The sequence below is a fragment of the Orcinus orca genome, chromosome 14 (genome assembly GCF_937001465.1).
Source record: "Orcinus orca chromosome 14, mOrcOrc1.1, whole genome shotgun sequence".
Classification (NCBI taxonomy): domain Eukaryota; kingdom Metazoa; phylum Chordata; class Mammalia; order Artiodactyla; family Delphinidae; genus Orcinus; species Orcinus orca.
In genome coordinates, this window is record NC_064572.1 from 8,945,910 (window position 1) to 8,969,438 (window position 23,529).

Genomic DNA, 23,529 nt, shown 5'->3' on the forward strand with positions numbered 1-23,529 from the left:
GCAGAATCTTGGAATTCACCCCAGGCTTACTGACTCAGAATCTCTACTTTAACAAGATCTTCAAATGACTCCTAGATACCATTAAAGTTTGGGCGAAGTCCCAAACTATGCCCGCCCCACTTTTCTTTTTCTTTTTTTTTTTTTTGCGGTACGCAGGCCTCTCACTGCTGTGGCCTCCCCCACTGCGGAGCACAGGCTCCGGACGCGCAGGCTCAGCGGCCATGGCTCACGGGCCCAGCTGCTCCGCGGCATGTGGGATCCTCCCGGACTGGGGCACGAACCCGCGTCCCCTGCATCGGCAGGCGGACTCTCAACCACTGCGCCACCAGGGAAGCCCCGCCCCACCTTTTTAATAAAAGCAATATATGTCTCAAGTTCTAATCCTAATTAACCCTCTCTGCTGTGGTTGATACTATTGATCTTCTTGCACCTCTATTCTCCTTGGTTAAAACACCACTGTCCTTTGGTTTCCTTCTTTTTCTTTCAATATGCTTTCCTCCCATGCCCTTTCTCCACCAATGAAGTTTTCCTTCCCACAGGGCTTCTGTAATTAGCACTACCGTTGCTATGCAAAATTCCTTCTCCAGGCGACGGCACTCAATCCTGTGGCTTCAGCTATGACCTATATGCTGACCACCATAGTCCAGATGGCTCTCTGCAGCCTTAGACCTATAAAACCTATTTCCACTTGTACATACACAGGCATATTAAACTCAACGATTCCACGACAACTTATTTGCCTGTCATCCCTGGTCTTCAAGTTGCTGTTCTTCATATATTCTTTCCTTTACCAAGTGGCAACCTTGGTCAATTTCCCTAGAGAAGCTTAGAAATCATCCTCGACTTACCCTTCTCCACTTCCCTTGCCCTATACAATCAATCAGATCAAATATCCCTTGCTATGTATGCCTGGATCTCTACAGCGCTAGTACTTCTATCTTAAAAGAGGTCCTTATCTTTTCCTTGGATTCCTAGTAACAGCCTCCTGACCCCTCTCCCCGCCTCCAGGACTGCCTTGCCCTGCTCCAAACTATTGTCTGTACTCCATCCAAGTTAACTTTCTAAAATCAAAATCTGATGTCCCTGCCTTCCTCTGATCCTTCAATGGCTCCAAACGCCTAGCAGTGCTTTTCAAAGTTTTCCAGCAAACAGTAGAAGGGTCTGCAGATACACATCTAAGAAGCTCACTATACACACAACATTTCTTGCAAGGCTCAGTTTTATCTTAAATAGTCATTTCAATTTTACATTCTATTCCATGGTTAGCCACTGATGTTATGGCAGATTCGAGTAGTTGCAACAGAGACCATGTAGCCCACAAAGCCTAAAATAACTACTACCTGGCCCTTTGGGGAAAAGTCTGCTGACCCCTGCATTACACCATGAGTACTGTTAAGGCTAGGATCGTGTTTTACTTGTCTTTACGTCCCCAGCACGTGCCTAGAGAAAAGTACTAAAAAATATTAACTTAAGGAATTAGAATGCTGCTAGGAAGAGCTCCAAGGGCTCATAAGGGAGCTCCAAGGGGCTCACGTGTCCACCAGGTTGATACAGAATGTCCCCAAGCCCTAGGGAAGATATACAGCATCCAACAGAGATTTTCTTCAGTAAAGGGACAAATCAACATCATGTGCTTCCTGGTAAGAGGCACTGAGAAGGACACAGCAACACTTGAGTGATATTCCTGACAAAGTCAAATAACCCTAATCTAATGGTTAAACAATGTCAGACAAACCCAAACTCAAGGACATTCTACAAAATAATTGGCCTGTACGCTTCAAAAATGTAGGTGTCATAAAACACAGGCGATCTGAGGAACTGGTTCAGATTAATGGAAACTTCAGAGACATGATAACTGAATGCAATGTATGATCCAAGATTTTCATTTGTTATAAAAGACATTATTGGAATAACTTGCCATATCAGGATAAGATCTGTATATTAGATAACAGAATTATCAGTGTTAATTTTGATTTTGATTATTGTTGTGTGATTATATAAAACAATGTACTAAGGTAGCTAGTGGTAACGGGTGTCATGCTTGTGATTTATTTTCAAATATTTCAGAATACATATTGAGAGACAGGAAAAAAATGAAGCAAATGCACTAAAATGTTAACATTTGGGAAATCTGGATGCAGAGCATTCAGGAATTCTTTGTAATAATATCGCAACTTCTCTGGAAGTTGTAAATTAAAAAAAAATTTTTTAAGAAAAAAATATAATAGAGATGTTCCTTCATCACTCAGTGAGATCGGAAAGGCTGAGATGAGATAGGAGAAATAGAATACTACTATACAGAGGTCAAAACAGGTTCTGAAGAAACTGCCACTAAGCCCATCAGACCTAAAGCTATTTTCCCAAAGAACTTCCATGTACCATGGCATCACTCACACATGCGTCCAGAATGGCTAAGAAAGTGTTAGGAACTACCATTCAGAGCAACTGGTATGAGAATTAATATTTCTGGAACCTTGGAATTGCATCATATTTTGCTTCTCCAAATGGTGAGAAGTAGAACACTTAAAACCAAAATACTTTAGATAAGAATAGGAAAGCGGGGTGCTAGGAAAACTGTTCCACCTGGCAGTCAGTATTTTAAAAAGGGAATTATTTCAAGAAATACTATGAGAAGCGGTAATTTAGAAGGAAGAGAGGGAGGGAGGAAAATTAAAAAGCACACACAGAGTGCTTACTCTAAAACCTTAACCAACAAAAGAACCATGAGATTGCCCTAATAAAGTATGGCGTGTCCGAAGAACAGGAGGTAGTTTCATTTGCTAGAATAAACAACGTATGACAAGGGAAATAAAGCTAACTCGAGGCAGACCTCAAATACTATGCTAAGGAATTCAGACTCATTTTTCAAGCTACAGAATGCCTGAAGTCATATAAGCAAGCATTGACAATAATCTGAGCTGCCATTTAGGACAGCAGTCAGCAAACCCTGACCTGTGGGCCAAAGCTAGCTCACCTCCTGTTTTTGTAAATAAAGTTTTATTGGAACACAGCCATGCTCATTCATTTACACATTGCTATGGCTGCTTTCCCGTTACAACAGCAGAGTTCAGTAACTACAACAAAGAATGTTGGACCTCCAAAGCCTAAAACACTTAGCCCTTTGGGAAAAATCTACTAACCCCCCCCCCGACTTTAGGAAGATGAATGTAAAGTTGAATGTAAAGGATAGACTAGGGAGAACAAGGAATACTGGAAGCAGGGAGATGACATTCATGGCTATCAGGAGAAAGCACACAAAAAAAGATAGTGGGAACTGAAAGCCAAAGATGGGTGTTTGAGCCTCAGTGTTGGTGAGAATGGAACCCTTGCTGAGAGAGGAAGCAGAGACAGACTGAAAGACAGCATGAATCAACCCAATGCTAAGGTACCATGGCTGGGAGGATGTCAAGAGCAAGGATTAAAAAATGGAACACACAGTAAAGAGCAAGTTTCAGAGGGAAGATGATAGAGGATTAATTTGATATCAGATATGAAAACTCTAAAATACCAGTAAGAAATAGAGAAAGCGCACCTTAACAGGGAGAGAAGAAAATGCAACTTGGGAAACAGAACTAAGAATCAACAGTTCAGGACTTCCCCGGTGGCCCAGTGGATAAGAATCCACCTGCTGATGCAGGGGAAACAGGTTCAATCCCTGGTCCGGGAAGATCCCACATGCCGCGGTGCAACTAAGCCCGTGCGCCACAACTACTGAGCCTGCGCGCTAGAGCCCGCAAGCCACAACTACTGAGCTCGCGTGCCACAATTACTGAAGCCCGCGTGCCTAGAGCCCATGCTCCGCAACAAGAGAAGCCACTGCAATGAGAAGCTTGTGCACCGCAACGAAGAGTAGCCCTTGCTCGCCGCAACTAAAGAAAGCGCGCGCGCAGCAACGAAGACCCAACGCAGCCTAAAATAAATACATAAATAAATAAAATACACATTAAAAAAAAAGAATCAACAGTTCAGTGATGTATCTGAAGATACAGAACTGGATGAGATCAAGTGGATGACACAAGCTAGAAATGACAGCAGGAGCAGAGGATCCCATTCACTCAGCAACTAGTGTGCCAGACCCTATACTGGGCATTCTGTTATCTCTAACCCTCCCAACAATCCGGAAGAAAGGAACTGCCTCTATTTTACAGATCAGACACCTGAGCTTGGAAAGGATTCAGGTTAAAATCTGAGGTCATTCAGCTAACATGCAGCAGGGCTAGAACTGAAACCAGGTCTGCTTGATCTCAAAGCCAGTGGCCCATCTCCATATTACGGGTAAAGAGAAGAATGCTGATGCCAAAGGGAGGGAAATACCCACACTTAGAAGAAAGGAAGCCAATAGAGAAGGAATGGTTTGAGAGATTACAGAAAGCCAGGGCAGTGCAGTATCATGTTAGCTGAGGAAGGAGAAAGGAAAAGGGAGGGGTGAATAACAACAAGTGGGAATTCTGCTAGCTTACTACATGCCAGCTACAATGCTTGTCATACATTAGCCAATTTAGTCCTCTCCACAATCATGACATAAGTACTCTTTTTATCCCGTGAAACAAATGTGAACACAAGGCAGGTAACTTGCTAGCATCACACAACTAGCCAATGGCACAGCCAGGCTTAGGATCCAGGCATTCTGACTCTGAATCCTACACTCTTCACCAATACAACATACTACCTCCAATCAAGTGCTACAGAGTGACAGGAGAAAAAAGGCAGCAGAAAGAAAAGGACAGGTCCTCTTATAACAGGGGAATAATACCTTTCAAAAGATTAGCTTCAAAACAGCATTTGAACGCACACATCATGTTGTAAGTAGGTTAAGGAATAAATAAGTGATGACCAAGTGAAGGCAGATGGTATCGCCTACTTGTATAGAAGCCTTGGGGAAGAAAGATGAGAGAGCATTAATTTATGGGATTCATATAATCAAGAAAATGTAACCAGCTGTTTTCATTAATAAAAGATTTCTTCCTTGCCAACTTATTGGTTGTTAAGAGATATTTAGAATAGTTAATAAATGTCCTTTGGATATCTGAGATATCAGATGTCACATTTTTTATATCCCTATCGATTAAGAATACACCTTATACCAGTTTTCTCAGACCCAAATATGAACTAGGATCTCTATTAAGTTTTAAGAAGTTGTCTGGCCTTCTCCTGGGATTCAAAATCTGATTCAGAAGATCTACAGTGGGCCCCTGACATTAACGTGATTCTAATGCAAAGCTTACACACTTAAAGGAACTACAACACGCTGTGCATATACAGCCTATTTGAAAATCGCTACAGGTTAATATGAACTTTACTACTTGACCAATACCTTTTATGATCTATGTGAAAAAACGAACCTGTTCAAAGAATTGTACACTATATTTGTATACTATCAAAAGACTGTTCTTTTAAGTGAACAGTTTGTATTTTTCGAGTATGACTTTGTCTATGTTGACATTAAACAACATTCCAATAGTGCATTTCTGAAATTATTTCAGTAAGAAAAGAGAAAGACTCTCTTGATAAATATTTGGCTTATCCCCAATGTTTTAAAATTAAGAAATTTCTATAATGCATTGAACAAGATCAAGTAGGAAACATAAAAGTAAATAAACTCCCCTAAAACATGCATAAATAGAAACATACTTCACATGTCTTACCTAGGAGGTCAAGCTCTGGAGTCAGCCTATCCTGGTTTGTGCCCCGGCTCCGTAAGTCCCTAATTGTGTGATCTGGAACAAGTTTTTTTAAAACAAATCTGTGCCTCAGTTTCCTCAACTGTAAAATGAGGAAGATAATAGTATCTACCCCTCATATGGTTGTTGTGAGAACTAAACAAGATAATCTGGGTAGAAGGAGTATTTATAATAGTGGTTGGTACATAATAAGCATTGAGTAAATGTTAGCAATATAAGTATATAAAATTCTTCAATCCAGCAATTCTACTTCAAGAAATTTTTCTCATAAAAACCTTACTAAAACGCACAAGATTCACCTTCAAGAATATCCGATGCAGAATTATTTGTCAGAGCAAAAAATTAGAAATAACCCAAACTTCCAACACAAGGAGCTGAATAATTTATGGTACACTCTTTCACTGAGCACAACGCTTCTGAGATTCATTCATATTGTTGAATAAAAGAGTAGTTCATTTTATTGCTGAAGAGTATCCCACTGTATGATGTACCATATTTTATTTATCTAGTCACCGGATGATGGACATTTGGGTTGTTTCCTATTTTTGAGGAAATGAGTAATACTCAAGTCTTTATCTGGACAGGTTTTTATTTCTCTTAGTAGATACTTAGGAGTAGAATACTTAAGATACTTAGGGGCATATGATGAGTCTATATGTATTTAACTTTCTGGGCAGTGGCTGACCTGTCTCCCAAAGTAACCGTACGACTCTGCATCCCCACAAGTGATGAAGGAATGTATCAGCGTGTAAGGATTCCAGTTGTTCCACATCCTTGCCCAAAAGGTGGTATTGTCAGTATGCTAAATTTTAGCCATTTTAGCGTATATACGGTGGTTTTTCATTGTGCTTTTAATTTTCATTTCCCTAATAACCAATGATGTTGAGAATCTTTTCACGTACATGGTCATTCACATATCTTCTTTTGTGAAATATCTGTTCAAATCTTTTGCCCTTTTTTCTGGTGGGTTGTTTCCCTTCTTATTATTGAGTTATAAGAAAGCTTTCTATATTCCAGATAAAAGTCTTTTGTCAGATATGTTTTGCAAATATTTTCTCCTAAAAGGGTCTTTTTTTTAAATGGTGTTTTTCAGTAAGCAAAATGTTTTAATGTTTAAAGTCCAATTTGTCTTTTTTTTTTTTTTCCTTCATCGTTCATCCTTTTCTTTTTTGGACCTAAGAAATCTTTGCCTATCTTAAGATCATAAAAATTTTCTCTTCTTTTTTTTTTAAAATGTTTATGGTTTTAGGTCTTATATTTAGGTCAGTGATCCACTCTGAATTAATTTCTTCTGTATGAAGTGAGGTAAGGGTCATGTTTACTTTTTCCATATAGATATCCACCTATTCCAAAACCATTTATTTAAAAATAAAATAAAAAACTATCCTGCAATGAATTAGCTTAGTCTTTGTAAACAAACAAAAATAAAAACTCAATTGATGTTTTGAACGTGGGTCTATTTCTGGATTCTTATTCCTGCCCATTGACCTCTACGTCTGTATCTATTACTTCTTTTTTTTTTTTTTTTTTTTTTGCAGTACACGGGCCTCTCACTGTTGCGGCCTCTCCCGTTGCGGGGCACAGGCTCCGGATGCGCAGGCTCAGCGGCCATGGCTCATGGGCCCAGCCGCTCCGCGGCATGTGGGATCCTCCCGGACCGGGGCACGAACCCGTGTCCCCTGCATCAGCAGGCGGACTCTTCAACCACTGCGCCACCAGGGAAGCCCTCTATTACTTCCTTGACATTATTTAGGAATGTGTTTTTCAATTTCTGCATATATGGGATTTGCAAGATTTCTTCCTATTATTTACTTCTAATTTAATTCCACTGTGGTCTGAGAACGGCCTCTAAATGATTTCAGTCCTTTAAGTCCATTGAGACCTGTTTTATGGCTCAGCATAGGGTCTATTCCCCATGTGTGCTTCCAAAAAGTGTATTTTATTCTGTTATTTCGAGGAGCGTTCAACAGATGTCAATTAGGTCAAGTTGGTTGACAGTGTTCAAATCTTTCATACACCCTTGTTGATTTTCTGCCTGCTTCGTTCTAACAATTACTGGAACGAAGTACTGAAATCTCTACCTATAATTTTTAATTTGTCTATTGCCCCTTCCTATTCTGTCAGTTTTGGCTTCATGGATTTTGAAGCATTGGATTATTTTTATTATCAGAAAACATATAAAGTCACAAACAAAGGAGCAATCTCTCTTCCCATATGTAAGATCTTTACAGTTAACATATACATGCAGTTCCCAAGCTGAAAAGATAGCAAGCACGAAAATTACCACATATATAATCTATATTATTAAAAAGTATTGTATAATTCAAAGAAATTACTCTTCCATATCTCGATAGCATATATTTCTGTAAGAAAAATACAGATATGGATACATGTAGTTTAACTTTGCTTTCCTCTCAATTCTTTATTTTCAAATAAGCTTTATTTTCTTTGTAAACAACTAAACTAATTTTGTCCAGTGTCAACATAAAAAAGCTACTTCCTATAATATGTAAGTAGAGTAGTTCACATCTTACTGGTTTCAATTGTTAAAAATGACCAATTTTAGGAAAAATGTGGAAGCTACAAGCAATTTCTTATATCAAGGACAACGTGAGCTTCTTAAAATGCATTTTTCACTAGAATCACAACTATTATTATTATGAATTGAATTCAACAGTGCAGACACCAAAGGAATGCTATGAAATGGTAACAGCCACAAGACGATACTACTAAGAGTAAAAAAGACATAAAGCATGACTGAACAGTAGCTAACCCCAAACACCCCCCCATTATTTTAGGGAAGGAAGAATTAACCTCTCAGATTTTGTTTTAAAAGCCTATTAACTTATAGCCTACATGGCAAATAAGGTAAATACTAATATCAACAAATCACCAAACAATCTAATCTATGTTTATATCAATAAAAACTATAAAATAAGTATAAACTCATTTGTGTGAGATTTGATCTGATCATTTTATAGGTACTAGCTCATCTGTACACACAACTAGCTCTTAAAAGTAATTAACGTCCAAAGGTTTCAATTTTTTAAATGCACCTTAAATAATTCAATTCATGATTATAAATAAAATATTTATTGCCATTTGACTTGATTCCGCTAAAGGGAGAACATGGAGGGAGAAAGAGCCTTTGATCAGGGTGTCCCTCGGACTGCGTTATTTCACTACCCATGATGTAACACAACTTCTGAAATTCAGTTCAAGGTGCCCTTATCAACTGACCAGTTTCTTTTTTCACAGTGCCAAGGCTATGTACCAACCGCCTAAGCAACAACAGGTTCCTCTTAATTAAAAATAAGGTTCTGGTATTGCGTTAAAAGCAAGTTAAGAATTCTTCATCTAAAACTGAACTTAACCAACACAACAAACGGGGGCAAAGGTGGAGAGTTAAGGACTGCCAGGGCCGAGGCCTAGTGATTTGAAAGGGCACTGATGAGAGCCAGAATCACCTTTTTGAAAAGCTTCTTACAATAATCAATTATTCAACATATCTTCTGTTAACCAGGTCAACGTCACCCCCATTTCAGAGCCGAGGAGAGTGGGAGGAGCGCTGAGCGTTGTGCTCAGAGCTCCGAGAGGCCGACCGCACACATCCGAAGTACTGCCAGCAGGTCCTACTCCCACCCCTGGCTTCTGTCAACAATGGCCCCTGACTCCAGACACTCCTGAGATAAAGAAACACCTGCAAGAATCTTTACATCAAAGAACAACCTCACAGTTATTATGCGACACCAAAGCACAGATCCTGAGATGCGCAAGATGGACAAATTATTCTTACACGTATTAAAAATGTTTTCTACCAAAACTACCAAGAGATCCTTCATGTCTAACAGTTACAGCAACTATTTTTAATAAAAACAAAACCAACCAATATGAATTCTAGTTTCATTTTTGTTTTAAAGGCACTCCCCCCGCTCCCCCCCAGCCCTGATGCTCTCTTATTACCAAGGTTTTCATTTTTAAAAAAATTCAGATGAATCTTACTGAAATGTCAGTTACAAGTTAAAAACAAAAAAAAAGCAAAATACACACGCACGCATGAGCGTGTACAGCGGGAGCAGGAAACAAGACGGTGCAACGGAAAAGGGGAGAAGAGAAAGAATCAGCGTCCAGCGTTATCTATTGGTGATAAAGGATCTCCGTCTTTTATGGCAAAACTGCACATCTAGAATTCTAAAGCAAGGATAACCTAGCAGACGTACTTGCAAAGGTGTGCCCTCTGGGAAGGCATTCTCCCTAAGGTCATGGTTTCCATCCTGGTACACAAGTTAACTTTGTTTTGTTACATAGCCAGCTTGTACAAGGCAGACATCTTTCAGAAGTCTGCACACCTACACCACTAGATTTAAGTTATAATATATATCCTTTATCTGGGTCTCCATAACTTAAATTGACTACTATCACGGGGGGAAAAAATTCAAAGCAGAGTTCTGTGGACATGAGGCAAGAACAGCAACTGAATAAATGTAGAAACCTCACTCAACCATAACCAGACACGAAAAGGAAAGGGGGAGACACGAAAAGCTTAAAATGTTTTTAGTTTTGTTCTGTTCCTTAGAACTCTTCTCATAACAGGGGTTCTTACTGTACGGTCTATGGATGGGCTTTAGTATAAGCAAAACATGCATGTATGTTCATTTTTAGGGCGAGAAGGTGCATGGCTACAATTAGATTCCTAAAGGGGTCCAGATGCAAAACAAAGTTTGAACCACAAGTGTATATAATCACCTTGAAACAAAAAGTGTAAGCTATGGGAGAGGGGTGCTATTTTATTATCATATGTGATTTTTAGCCAAAATTTTCTTCATTGAAGAAATTTGATTCCAAATACTCTGGACTGTAACAACCCAAAATGCACCCATTCTTTGCACATAAATTATCTGTGGTAAATATTAAATCTCAAGCTACTTTCCTCCAACTAAAAAACTGTTCTCAGAGAATGAAAACACATTTTAAATACCAAAATCAAGCGAAGTTGGAAAGTGAAATTCTTTTTAAACATAAAAATGTAAATACAACTCCTTCAATGTGATCTAAAATTTTGACTAGATTACCAAATACTAAAACCAAATCAAAACTATGATAATTTTGCTCTTGAAAAATTTTAACTTTGCACGTCGATCCCATGGTATAGAAAACGCTGAGCTTTGTGTCAGCTTGCTAGGCACAAGCTTCTCTCCTGGGTCACAGAGAAGAGTATGTAAGAGGTCACTTTCAACATCGTGTCTATTATGCACCTTTGTTTTGAAGTGACACATGTTCCCTGGGGATTCTCACTGGTGGGGATGAGGGAGGTAAGACATACATGCACTCTGCCCTCGAGATTCATGGATGTGCAGGCTTCTACCACAATGCGTAACCTACCAACCGACCGTGGGCCAAGGCAATGGCTAAAACTTCATTTCACTTTCAGACCTTTCTCCCAGTACTTGGAGTTAAAAATAGTTTAGGCCATCTTGGCCTGGGTTATTTTTATCTGGAAAATAGGGACTGGAAATAGCATAGTAAGCATAGAAAGGAGAGTTGACCACAATAGGATGAAAATGCTCACAGACTTTCAAAAGGTCTTACTGTAGTTTTAGAAAATGGATAGAAAGAGGGGAAGCAGAGGTGAGGTACACGGCAGGTTGGTTGAGGGCAATTCACTAAGTGTTAGCATATGAATAATAAATAACCAGAACAACAAAAGGTGCTTTGTGTAAGACCAAAGAGTATATAATACAGCTCCCCTGCTCTTACAACTTTCTGGAGAAGATACTTCAGGAATAAAAGATATACAAAATTTTTGAGAAAAGAGAGATCAATGGAGGTTCAGAGTTCAGGGAGATACGGGGGATGGGACTTAAAAGCTAGATGCTAAGGGACGCACAAGGGATGCATAACATCTGAATCCTGGGAGCATAAACCAGTCAAAGAACTCACAGACGTGTTGGGAGGAGTGAGATGCGAAGCAAAAAGGCAGAAAATAGTCTGGCTGAAATAGTGGCTGTATTTCAAAGAGGGGTAGCAAATAAGGGTGGATAGGTGGGGTGGGCCTAAGTAGCTGGGGAGCATTAAGTGCCTAGGAATCAAATTGTATCCTTTAAATAAACCTCAGAAGACTTTTGAGTAAGATTTTTATAAGTGTTAGTAAACTTATATTAGATAGATGTAGGTGGTACATGGAGAATGAATTAAATAATAATATTGTATAACAGTCCAGGTATAAAGTGATTAAAAATCTCAATTAGGGGGCTTCCCTGGTGGCGCAGTGGTTGAGAGTCCGCCTGCCGATGCAGGGGACGCAGGTTCGTGCCCCGGTCCGGGAAGATCCCACATGCCGCGGAGCGGCTGGGCCCGTGAGCCATGGCCACTGAGCCTGCGCGTCCGGAGCCTGTGCTCCGCAACGGGAGAGGCCACAACAGTGACAGGCCCGTGTATCGCAAAAAAAAAAAAAGGACACCTTTCCTGGCTTGCAGACCAACCTAGGTCTCCTCTAACATGCTCCCATGGCCTCCAGTACATCTCATGAACATCCATCACACATGGAACTGCAGGTTCAGTGTTATCTTCCCCTCAGACAATAAAACTTGGGAAGGGCAGAGAGAATTACCTTGACCTGGGCATCGTGGTACTCTCAGTGCCTAGCACTGATCCGGGCATATATTAGACACCACAAATAGTTGTTGAAAAAATAAATGGGTTTTGCAAACAGGTTCAGTTTTAAACCTGTTCTCCCATCAGAGAGCCCCACCAACCCTGATCCCCTCCAAGAGGAGACTTCAGTCTTAACCACGCTGGGTTTGCAGTACTTGTAGAACATCCAAGCGGAGCCGTCCATCAGTCCTTTCCAGATGCCGGGGTCAGAGACGGTCAAGGCGTCTTGAACAAAGCCCAACAGCTGAAGCCACGGCTGCTCCCCTTCTCCTCCTCCTGCTATTACAGTTACAGCTAAAATTAAATGAACACTGATAATCTGCTGGGCATTTCTCATGTATCTCACCTATCTCTGAACAAACCTTATTGAATTAGGTGCCATTATTAACTCCTAATATACTGATGAGAAAGCGATAGTTTAATTGTTAGGAAATTTGCCTAAAATCAGAGAGCAATTAAGTAGCAAAACAAGAGCTTGAACACCGGCAAACTAGCTCAAGAACTTGTGCTTCCTCCAGCACATAAGATCACCCAGGGAGAAAAAGATACAGACCAGAGCAAAAGGAGAAAACAAACCACAGATCATTAAAACTATCACTTCAGGGCTTCCCTGGTGGCGCAGTGGTTGAGAATCCGCCTGCCAATGCAGGGCACACGGGTTCGAGCCCTGGTCCAGGAAGATCCCACATGCCGCGGAGCAACTAGAGCCCGCGAGCCACAGCTACTGAGCCCGCGTGCCACAACTACTGAGCCTGCGCGCCTAGAGCCCGCGAGCCACAGCTACCGAGCCCGCGCGCCACAACTCCTGAAGCCTCCGCGCCTAGAGCCCGTGCTCCGCAACAAGAGAAGCTGCTGCAACGAGAAGCCAGCGCACCACAACGAAGAGCAGCTCCCGCTCGCCACAACTAGAGAAAGCTGGCGTGCAGCAACGAAGACACAACGCAGCCAAAAATAAATAAAATAAAAATAAATAAATTTAAAAAAAAAACCAGTATCACTTCAGGGGCAAACACTATAAAGGAAGAAGCAATTTAAGAAATGGTATTCACACCCCTGTGTAATTACTTCCCCTTGAGTATGAAATGAACCTAGTGATTTTATCTAACCAAAAAACTACAGCACAGGTGATGGGATGTCACATCTGTGGTTAAGTTACAAAAGTCTGGGACTTCAGTCTCGACAGAGGATTCTTTACTGCCTTTCTGATTCGCATACTTGGATGAAGCAAGCTGCTGTGCTGGAGAGGCCCACGTGGCAAGGAACTGAGGTCCTCAGTCCAACAGCCCACGAGAAACTGAACGCTGCTGATAGCCACTGAGTGAGCCTAGAAGCAGATCCTTCCCCATTTGAGCCTCTGGAGGAGACCACCGCCCCTGGCTGACGCCTTGACTGCAGCCTTGTGAGAGGCAGCGAAGCAGAAGATGCCGCTAGGCTGTGTCCAGGTTCCCGATCTACAGAAACTGAAATAATAAATGGGTGTTATTTTAAGTCACTACGTTTTGGTACAACTTGTTACATTGCTACATAGCAACAGATAACTAATATAAGCTGAGAAGAAAAGTCTAGAAATATAGATGCTTCAAGTTCCCCCTACATGTGTCTTCTCACAGTGCTGAGCAGAAAGCTAAGAACTGAGCTTCAAGAAAAAAACCACAGTTAGAAGCTGAGAAAATAAGGAAAATTCTGAAAAATATACTGAGAAAACAACACTTGAAAGGCTCAGATCCAGGCTAGTAAATGAGTGATCAAAGATTCTAGAGGTGGGGTGGTCAATAGTGCTACTGAAGCAGCACGAAGACCTGGCCTACGGGGGGAAATCACGCAATTTTCTAATTAAAAAGTAACTTTCAAGGCTGTATTTCAGAGAAGTAATGCTAACAGAAGTCAGTGGAAGACATAATAGAAGGTAAAAAATGCCTAGAGATAGAATAAAGGATAATTACTGACAAAACTATGGACTCAGAACCTCTAGTTACCATCTACAGATGAGAGTACCAATATTAATGAGAAAAAATTCAGATGCGGTCAATCTTTTCATACCCCAAACTCCTGATTAGACTCTTTCAATTAACTGGCCAGATCTGACATTTCCCATGTATACAAAAATCAGGCTGAAACTGATGTTGTTTGCATTAAGTTGAGATTATAAGGTTCCTCAATTCTATAGCTCAAGTTTGACCTTTCAGGTTTTAATTTTTTTTAATCATTTCATATAGAGTATTTTAATGTTTACCCATACTTCTGTGACCCTCCCTTACCCTAAAGTCAAAAGCAAGGTTTCCTATGCTTAAAAGTCCTGGGCACTATATTATAATTTTAACCCTATCACTTCCCATCTGATAGGTGGTACTTTTATTTCTAATTCCAGGGTCAGGCTCCGCATCAAGTGGATGAGAGCTGTATTTCTCTGCTATCTTTTCGGATCCCTAAAGTATCATACACTTCCCCCTTCTTTTCCTCAGCTATCACAGAGCCGTTTGCATCTATATGTCAGGAATTATTTTTGATATTTTATGGTCATTCTACCTCTTCTCAATTTTCTACAATAGCTTTAACTTCCAACAGCATATTTAAACAAAGATGTTCTATTTCTAATTTTATTTTGAAATTTAATCTAAATCTATGCTTGTCTCTCAGGTTGAACCATTCAATTTTCTCCAGTGTTTCCCTAAATTTCAGAATCTGTGTAATTCTTCTTACATGGATTTGTATCTACAAGCCATCTTAAGTGAGCAGTTCATGTAAGAGAGCACAGACCTACTTGTTGACAGCACCAGAAGTTCAGCAAGATGTCCTGCAGTACTTCCCGCAGGCAGCCCCAGGGGCAGAGCTGATGAGAGCATACTGTGCAAAGAAGCCATAAAGCCTCTGGAGAAGAAAGGATGGCGCTGCGAGGTCAACAGCAGGAGCAGCAAACACGGCCAATTTGAAGGAATGTGGACAAGCAGAGCATGGAACTTTTCTCCTCTGGATTGAGCTGCGAAATAAGTGTCAACAATCTGCTCTAAATGGAAACTGAAAGAGCGGGGCCAGAGGAGAAAAGCAGGAGGGTTGGAGCAAGATGAAATAAGAATTATCTCCTTCCAGTTGCTCAAGCCAAAAACCAAGAGACATTCTCAACTCCTTCCTTTCTCACATTCCTCCGACTAATCCATCAGCAAATCTCACTGACTCTACTTTCAAAATATATCCAGAATCCAACTAGTTCTCCACAGGTCTGCAGCTACTGCTCTAATGTGAGCCACCACCTCCCAGGGCCAAGGCTGCTGGAAGAATTTCCTACCTGGTGCCCCTGCTTCCACCCTTGCTCCCGCACAGCAGCCACAGAGATCTCCTAGAACAAGCTCTCCAGGGGCCTCCTGTGTCACCTAGGATACAACCCAGGACTCCTGCCGCGGCTCACAGGCGAAACCCTACATGAACTGACCTCACATCCCCACCCCTGCTTTACTGACCCCATCGCCTACCACTCTCGCTCGGTCCCTCCCCTCTGCTCCGCTAGAGACGCAGTGGCCTCCTCCTTGCTGTGTTCTGAACACACCAAGCACATCCCACGTCAGGGCCGCTGTGTGTGCTATTTAATACCTCTACTTGGACTGTTCTTCCCCCACGTACCTCTATAACCCAGGCCCTCACTTCATTCAAGCCTCTACATGAATATCGTATTACTTTACCAAGCCTGTGTAAAAGAAAACCCCCTGGTCACTCTGTCCTTACCTTGTTTATTTTTTTGTCTTAATATTTACCACCTAATGTGTCATGCACTTACTCATACATCTCTTTATTAACTGTCTCTCCCCGCCCCTCACCTGCCTCAAGTGGAATTTAAGCTCCCTGAGAATGGGGGCATTTTTGTTCTCGTTGTTCAGGTATTCCTAGCTCCTAGGACAGTACCTGTGCATGCAAAGTACTCACTTCATGTCATTTGTTGAATCAACGAACGAATGAAAAGACTATCCAAACAAGACTCAGGGAACACGGTAAGGAGAAGCCAAGAGTGCATGCATTTTGCTTTGATGAAGAAACGGGGTTTGGGGCACTGAACAAAGAAAACGAGAAATCCAAACCCAAGAAAACTTTCCGGTGATTTCAGCGAGCAAACAGACAGAGGGTACAGATACTATCCAAGCTGTTCAGAAATAAAACTGTGGCTTGGTTCTGGAAAAATGTGATAATGAAGCACAAAACATTCCAGTAAAGATGGCAGAACAATTCAGAGTCTGGGCTAAGAAATACAGGTGTGAAATAAACCATTTTAAGGGAAGACTTTGGTTAATCATCTGTCAGTTTTTTTGGTTGTTTCTCTGTTTTGTTCTTTAGAATAGAAAGTTTTGAGCTGGAACAGAAACAGTCAAAGACAAGCCATGAATATGGTTCAAATAATCATCTGAATGCCATCCTGTGGTCACAAACAATGTTTCAGGTGCAGAAACAAGCGCATAGTGGAAAAGGAGGTAGAATGCAAATGCAGCACTAAAATGCATCTATGAAACACTGATCAAGAATGTGTGCAAATGAAAGGGAGACTGAAACATTTGGTGTTGCTTTAAAAGCCTAAAGAGAAAAATTAAATAAAAACAACTAAGCTGATAACATCAATCCAAAAGCATAATGGGAAGGCACAGGCTTCAGAGAACATGCTAGAAGATGAACAAAGACAGACTTCATGCCTGATGGGGGAAAGGGGGGAAAGGAAAACAGAGAATAAACATTTAAATCAGAAACACGGAGCAGAAAGACAGTTCCAACTAAGGAAATAAGAGAGAGTGGGCCTGCTTCAGGGAAAATGGCTTCAACAACAGAGGAAAAAAGGAGGTAAATAAAGAACATCTAGGGAAATTAGGGAGGAATTCTTGAAAGGAGGAAAATTTAAACTAGAATGTCAGATAAGCCAGACTGTAGAGTGACAGGAGTAAAAGGGAGAAGAAAAGGAAGTCATAAATGTTCAAGTGTAGCCTCAAAAATGGCATAAAAGACACCAAAATTAGTTAAGTGGGAACACGTGATTTTTACACGCGCTGCAGCATTAAGGTGCAGATATAAGAATGAAGTAAATCACTAACCAGCTCTCTGACCTTGAACAAGGCACTTAACCTCTCTGGGACTTATTTCCTCTGTTAAAAAAAAGTGTGTGTGTGTGTGTGTGTGTGTGTGTGTGTGTGTGTGTGTGTGTGTGTGTGTGTGTGTGTGTGTGTGTGTGTGTGTGTGTGTGTGTGTGGTCAAAAATGGGTGATCATTCTAAAGTCTTTTTTCCTCTAGCTTATTAAAGAGGAGAAGCACAGGACTCTTTCAAAGAAAGAAATCAGAAAAGTAGAAAATTTTCTAAATGAGAAGAGTAAGTTAAGGACACTTTTGCATAGTGCTTTACAATTTAAAAAGTGCCTTTACATGCAAGATTATATACATTCGTCACAGCAAGCCTGAGAGACAGAAAAGGCAGGCATCATTTAACACCATTTTCCAAATGGAATAACTGAGGCTCAGAAAGCTTAAGCAACTGGCTCAAGGACACGGAAACAGTGGCAGATCCAGAACCCAAGCCAGGTTTCACAGCAGGACAAAGTCCACTATCCTTCTACGTTCAGATGCTCTCCTCCTGTGTGACTAAGGTTTTGCAGGAAATTTTTGTGGCTTATTAGGCGGTAGATAAGGGAAGAGCTATAAACATTTCTGAAAAACCAACAACCTGTTAATTTAAACTAAAATTCCTTTAGAATTAAAGAAGTTACCATATATGTAAACTACACGTACACTAATTCACCGTAAAAATGTTTTCCTACAAAGTTGAACTTGGTTGTCACAACCTATTAAGACTACTGTTTCAGTCCACTTGCTTCTCTTTTAAAACAGTAAAGCGCTATACAAAACTGCTACTATGGAAGTTGTAATATTTTCAACCTTTCTGAATACAGAATAATTGACTTTGATCTCGACTCTGACGTAGCTATTAAAACATTAAACAAGCTGCTTCAATTAGGACATCCTGGGAGCCAAGAGTACAGAGAAAGTGGCAGAAGTAGATTGAGAAGGCAGTTTCGTTTGGTTTTGTTTGTAACATCTAAGAGGACTGACACCACATCTCTATGGTAGTGATAATAAAGGATCAGGACTTTCCTTATCCTACCCTTTGCTCTAAAAGCCATAATCAGCTAGAGCTGCCCAATTAACTGCGGGACTGGTGAAAAATCTCAGGAATAGAATCTGCTGCTTATTGGTCTTATTTTATCGCTCCTTCTCTTTATGTACATTTTAACTGAACAGAGTAAGTTTTAGACAAAATTCCAAAAACATGTATATGATTCTACTAGTTTTATTATAACAGGCAAACGTTTTCCTTCAGAGTGGTTAAGAAACTCCATCTGAGGGCTTCCCTGGTGGCGCGGTGGTTAAGAATCTGCCTGCCAATGCAGGGGACACGCGTTTGAGCCCCGGTCCGGGAAGATCCCACATGCCAGAGCGACCGAGCCCGTGCGCCACAACTACTGAGCCTACGCTCTAGAGCCCGCGAGCCACAACTACTGAGCCCACGTGCCACAACTACTGAAGCCCGTGCGCCTAGAGCCTGTGCTCTGCAACAAGAGCAGCCCCCGCTCCCCTGCACGCAGCAACGAAGAACCAACACAGCCAAAAATAAATAAATAAAACAAATAAATTTAAAAAAAAGAAACTCCAACTGAACAGCTGCACATTTTCCCAGGATCTGCACTCCTCTGCATTCTTCTTCCTCTACCAAGTAAAGGCACCTATGATTTCTTACAGCCCACACAAAGCTACTCCTCACAAATCAGCAGGCCGTGACTCCTTCCTCTTGGACATCGCTGCAAGTCTTCTTGATGGAAGAAAGGGTGTGAGAAAGGATAAAAGATCAAAGGGCAGTTTAAGGGCAAAAAGGGGGAAAATCCCAAAAAAGGACCAGAGAAAGTGGAAACTGGAGCTCAGTGGCCACGATCATGTTCCTGTTTTTTTCCTGTATTTCTTCATCTTTCCCTTGTAGTTCCTCTTTTAAAGTAGCTGGACAAACAGTGGCCAGATAAGCGTGCTGGCAGCAGAAATTTGGAAGAAATCCAAGAATATACTGAATGAGCCGCAGCCAATTATAAATTATATATCATCTAATTATCAGGCCCTGACATGCACAAAGACCAAACAGAACAGACAGTGTAAATGAAGAACATCAAATCTCGGTCTGAAAGCCTGAATTTAAGTCCTGGCACGCTGCAGGATTTCCAACAAGCGACCTTTCCTGAGGCTCACTTTCCTCATCTGTAAACAGGGATAATACACCAACAACCTAAATATTTTACAGAGTTGCTGTGAAAATCTATGTGAGAAAAATACCACACATTTGAGGCAAGTACCTTTTAAAATCACTACAACGTCGTAAAGGATAATAAAACCCTCAACTGAAGACCCTCTCTGCCATCACATATAGTACCCATATTCTGCCTCTCTTAGGAGTATAAGCATGATCCAGGCAGATAAATTTAACTGGCTTTTCAGTCACTATCAGAAACAAACATTGTAATAAAAGAAGTTTCTACAGTCCAAAGATAAACTACAATTATTCACATACAAGGCTAATGCTCTCACTGTCAACAAAGTATGTATATCAAATCTTAGTCCCAGTAGTGTGCTAAGTAATCTACATCTTCTCATTTAATATCCTACCCATATCCAGGGTAGTAGAAAAAGCACAGGGCTTGATGTCTGAATGACCCTAAGTTTGAATCCCAGCTAGGGTATCGTAAGTGGTAGGCCTTAGCCAAGTCGGAGCTAAAATATCCTCAAATGTACAGTAAGAATAATGCTACCGATTTCATAGGATTAAAATTACTGTGACCATGTCTGTATTGAGCCTAACCTGGTGCCTAGCATACTGAGGTTGCTCAGTATATGGTGGCTGGTAATCTGACTGCCTTTCCATTCCCCCAAAGCAAGCATCTTTAGTTTCTTTTAGGAATGTTTAAACTACATAATCAAACAAGATTACCAAAACCTCTCTCAACCAAGAAGTACAATGAAAGGGATTCCCTAAAACCATTCACAGATCCTGAAATTGTGTCCCTAAAATTAACGTAAGCATAAGATCAAAATCTAAAGAGTTTAAAATCCATCCTTCCTTCACATGATCTGTGTAGTCAGGTGATCTAGAACCTCAACGGCCCTTCAACCACTGGCACTCCGGAGGAAAGAGGTGGCTATTCTCTAACAGCCTCCCCATTAGGAGGCCCTTTGGTAAGAGCTAGGCTGACTGCTGTCCCTTCCCTGAGAAGAGCAGTCAAAAACAGGAAGATAGGAGAGAAGAGGATTTAGCTTAACTTGGAAAGCTAAATTAACTAAGGAAAGCAGAGCAAGGAAGATTCAGGACATTATCTTCTTCACCTGAAGCTTGTGCCCCAACTATATACATGCTTCGGTCAGTCTTGTACAGTTACATTAATGTGCCTTCAAGCTTTTTCAAGCTTTCCTTCCTCTACGGTTTATGGCTATTTTCAGATTTGATCTATAACAAATTTTAAAAATATATATGTATATAAATGAGAATTGCATTAAAGACCAAAGCTGGCATTTAATCAGGCTCTTTTTTCCTTCCAGCTTAGTGTTAAGCAAGTGTTCACCTTTTTTTTTTCCTTTGGCGACCATATGATATTAAGACACGCGCCTTCATCCAGCAACGAAGCAGCAATGCATAAATTAGACTTTACATTGTCTTTTCCCACCAAATTTCCCGTTTAGAACTTTCCTCATTGCGTACGCCTAGCCTTTTGGGCAGTCTGAGAGTCACACATAATGACTGTCAAAACAGATGGTCTGACACACACAAAAGAACTACTGGGAAGAATCAGTGTCTGTGTACAAACACCCACGTGTGATAATCTCCTCAACAATCTCCTCAAACTCACAAAATCAGACAGAGATTGATGATGGAGGAGGGTGGAGTAGGGTGGCCTGGAGTGGAGCTGGATACAAAGAAAAGATTAAGATCTGGGGAGTGAAATGGAAAAGAACCACAAGAGAGTACAGAGAAGGAGAGTCTATCATCTACCATACTGAGGAGGGAAGAGCGATCAGACTAGGTAGGAACGGAAGAATCTGTTGGGGAACGACTACAATAGTCAAGAGAAAACAAAGATTTCACCAAACCGAGACTTAAGAGTGAGCCAATTCCATGGGGTTTTTGTTTTCTTTCCAGGAAGCTACAAAACGGTTCTTTTTCAACAGCGGGATTATACTAACAAAAGCAAATAAAGGAAACCTATGCTAAAAATGTAACCTACCTACACTGAGCGGTCTGAAAACGGAAATACTTCTTCCCCCGTTTAGCAGTGGGTTTCAAAACAGCAGGGACAAGGGAGAGGGATGAGAGCTGTAAGAGGGGGAGGGGAACAGGCAGGCTCTTCCTGAACATAAGGAAAGGAGCCTTCGGCCTAAATGCTTATTTTACATGTACCTTTCTGTGGTCAGCTGGCAGGTTCCTCACTGAACACAACATTCGACTGTGGAAGTTGGAAGCTGATGAGAGGTTCAAAGCCCACGGGGAATTTAAGAGCCGCTGCAAACACAAGGCTGATGCAGAACCAGCACTTGCTTCGGGTAGCACTCTAATAATCCCCGTCGGGCGCCTAGAGCTCCAGCGAGGTTTGACCCGACTCACTGTGCAAGGGAAAAAAGAAAACTGCAAAGTTCAAGGAAGAGCCTAAGTTTAGCCAGAAGACCTTGCAATCAGACGCAGAAGTGTGTGAGCCGGCAGGAGGTGGATGCTATCCGTTTGCTCCACCGGGTGCTGCACAAGAAGGAAATCCCTTTTACACACAGACACCGCGTTCCCTTGCCCCGCGCCCACTCCCGGCACACACTTACTTTCGTCCGGCCATTGATCTTGTAGTTGCCCAGCTTCCCGTTACAGTGGCGGATCAGGTCGTCCATGCTGCTCATGAGCAGCCCGATGGTTTCGCAGCCGGGCTCCTTGCCCTCGATCCAGGTGATCTTATCGCCTCGGATGTCCTTGGACGAGTCGCTCTTCTGGCTGACCAGCTGCCCGTCCGTGAACTTGCCGGTGTCGTGCAGGGCGCGCACCTCGTCGCCGATCTGCTGCCCGGTCTCCTTGCCCAGGAAGTCGTCCACCACGCAGATGCCGTGCTTGTTCATGCAGGGCACGATGTACTCCAGCGCCAGCTTCAGCGCCGGCAGCGGCTTCGTCTGCCCGTTGGGCCGCAGGCCCCCGCCGTGGCTCAGCGCCTCGCCCGGCGCGCTGCTCGGCGGGTACAGGTTCGCCTTCTCCTGGTACAGCGACGAGCGGGCCAGCGGCTCCTCCTTCGCGGGCTCCGCCTCGGCGGCAGCCGCCGCCGCCGCCGCCGCCGAGCCCTGGCCGCCGGGCGCCGCGCGAGGCGGGGACGCGGCCACCACGGGGTCGGCCGCCGGCTTGGCCTTCGCCATCGCCGCGTCTCCGGCGGCCCGCGGGCCCGCGGCCTCGGCGACGGCGGCGGCGGCTCTGTCCCGGCGCGGCGCCGCCTTCCTGGCCTCCCTGGCCCCGGCCCCGGCGGCCCTGGGCGGCGGCGCGGGGCCGGGATGCTGGGGCTGGCCCGCTCCGGGGGCGAGGGCGCCCTCGCCGCCCTGGCACACGAGCTTGTGCTTCTTCCAGTCCTGGCGCTGGTGCTCCTTGCTGCAGTAGAAGGAGCTGCGGCAGCGGCTGCAGCGCAGCAGGTTCTCCATCTTCCCGCACAGCTCGCAGTACTGCCGGTCTCGCTCGCTCGGGCTCGGCCCGCCGGGCCCGCCGCTGTCATTGGCCATGGCGGCGGCGGCGGCGGCGGTGGAGGCGGCGGCCGAGCAGGAGGGGTGGCGGCCGGACGGCCTCGCCTGGGGCCGGGGAGCTGGAGGAGCGGCAAGGGCCGTCACTGCGCCATGCACCCGCCGCCCCTCGCCTCGGGAGGCCAGCGCCCCGCGCCCTCGGCCGGGCCGCTTCCTCGTCCTCCGGTCCCGCCGCGCGGCGCCGGCCGCCGCCTCAACGCCTCATCGCCGCGGAGGGCTGAGGGAGCGCGGCCTGCGCGGCGGACGGCGACCTCCGCTCGGGCACACAGGCCCGGCGCGCGAGACCCGCCGCCTCGGCCGCCGCCGCCTCAGCGTCCCAGGCGGGCCGGCTCGGCCCGCGGAGCAGCGCAGGGCGTGCGGGCGCCACTCGCTCTGCGCGCTCTGC

The 23,529-nt window shown here is 43.1% G+C and overlaps 1 protein-coding gene across 1 annotated transcript in view; it reads right to left on the reverse strand.

Moving 5' to 3' along the window:
- The window catches only part of EGLN1 (egl-9 family hypoxia inducible factor 1), a 56,772-nt gene extending 33,646 nt beyond the window's left edge, over positions 1 to 23,126 (reverse strand). Inside the window, exon 1 of the mRNA XM_049697550.1 lies at positions 22,197 to 23,126. Within this exon, the coding sequence (XP_049553507.1) occupies positions 22,197 to 23,126 (930 nt within the window). The remainder of the gene's footprint in view (positions 1 to 22,196) is intronic.
- Between the last annotated feature and the right edge of the window lie 403 nt (positions 23,127 to 23,529).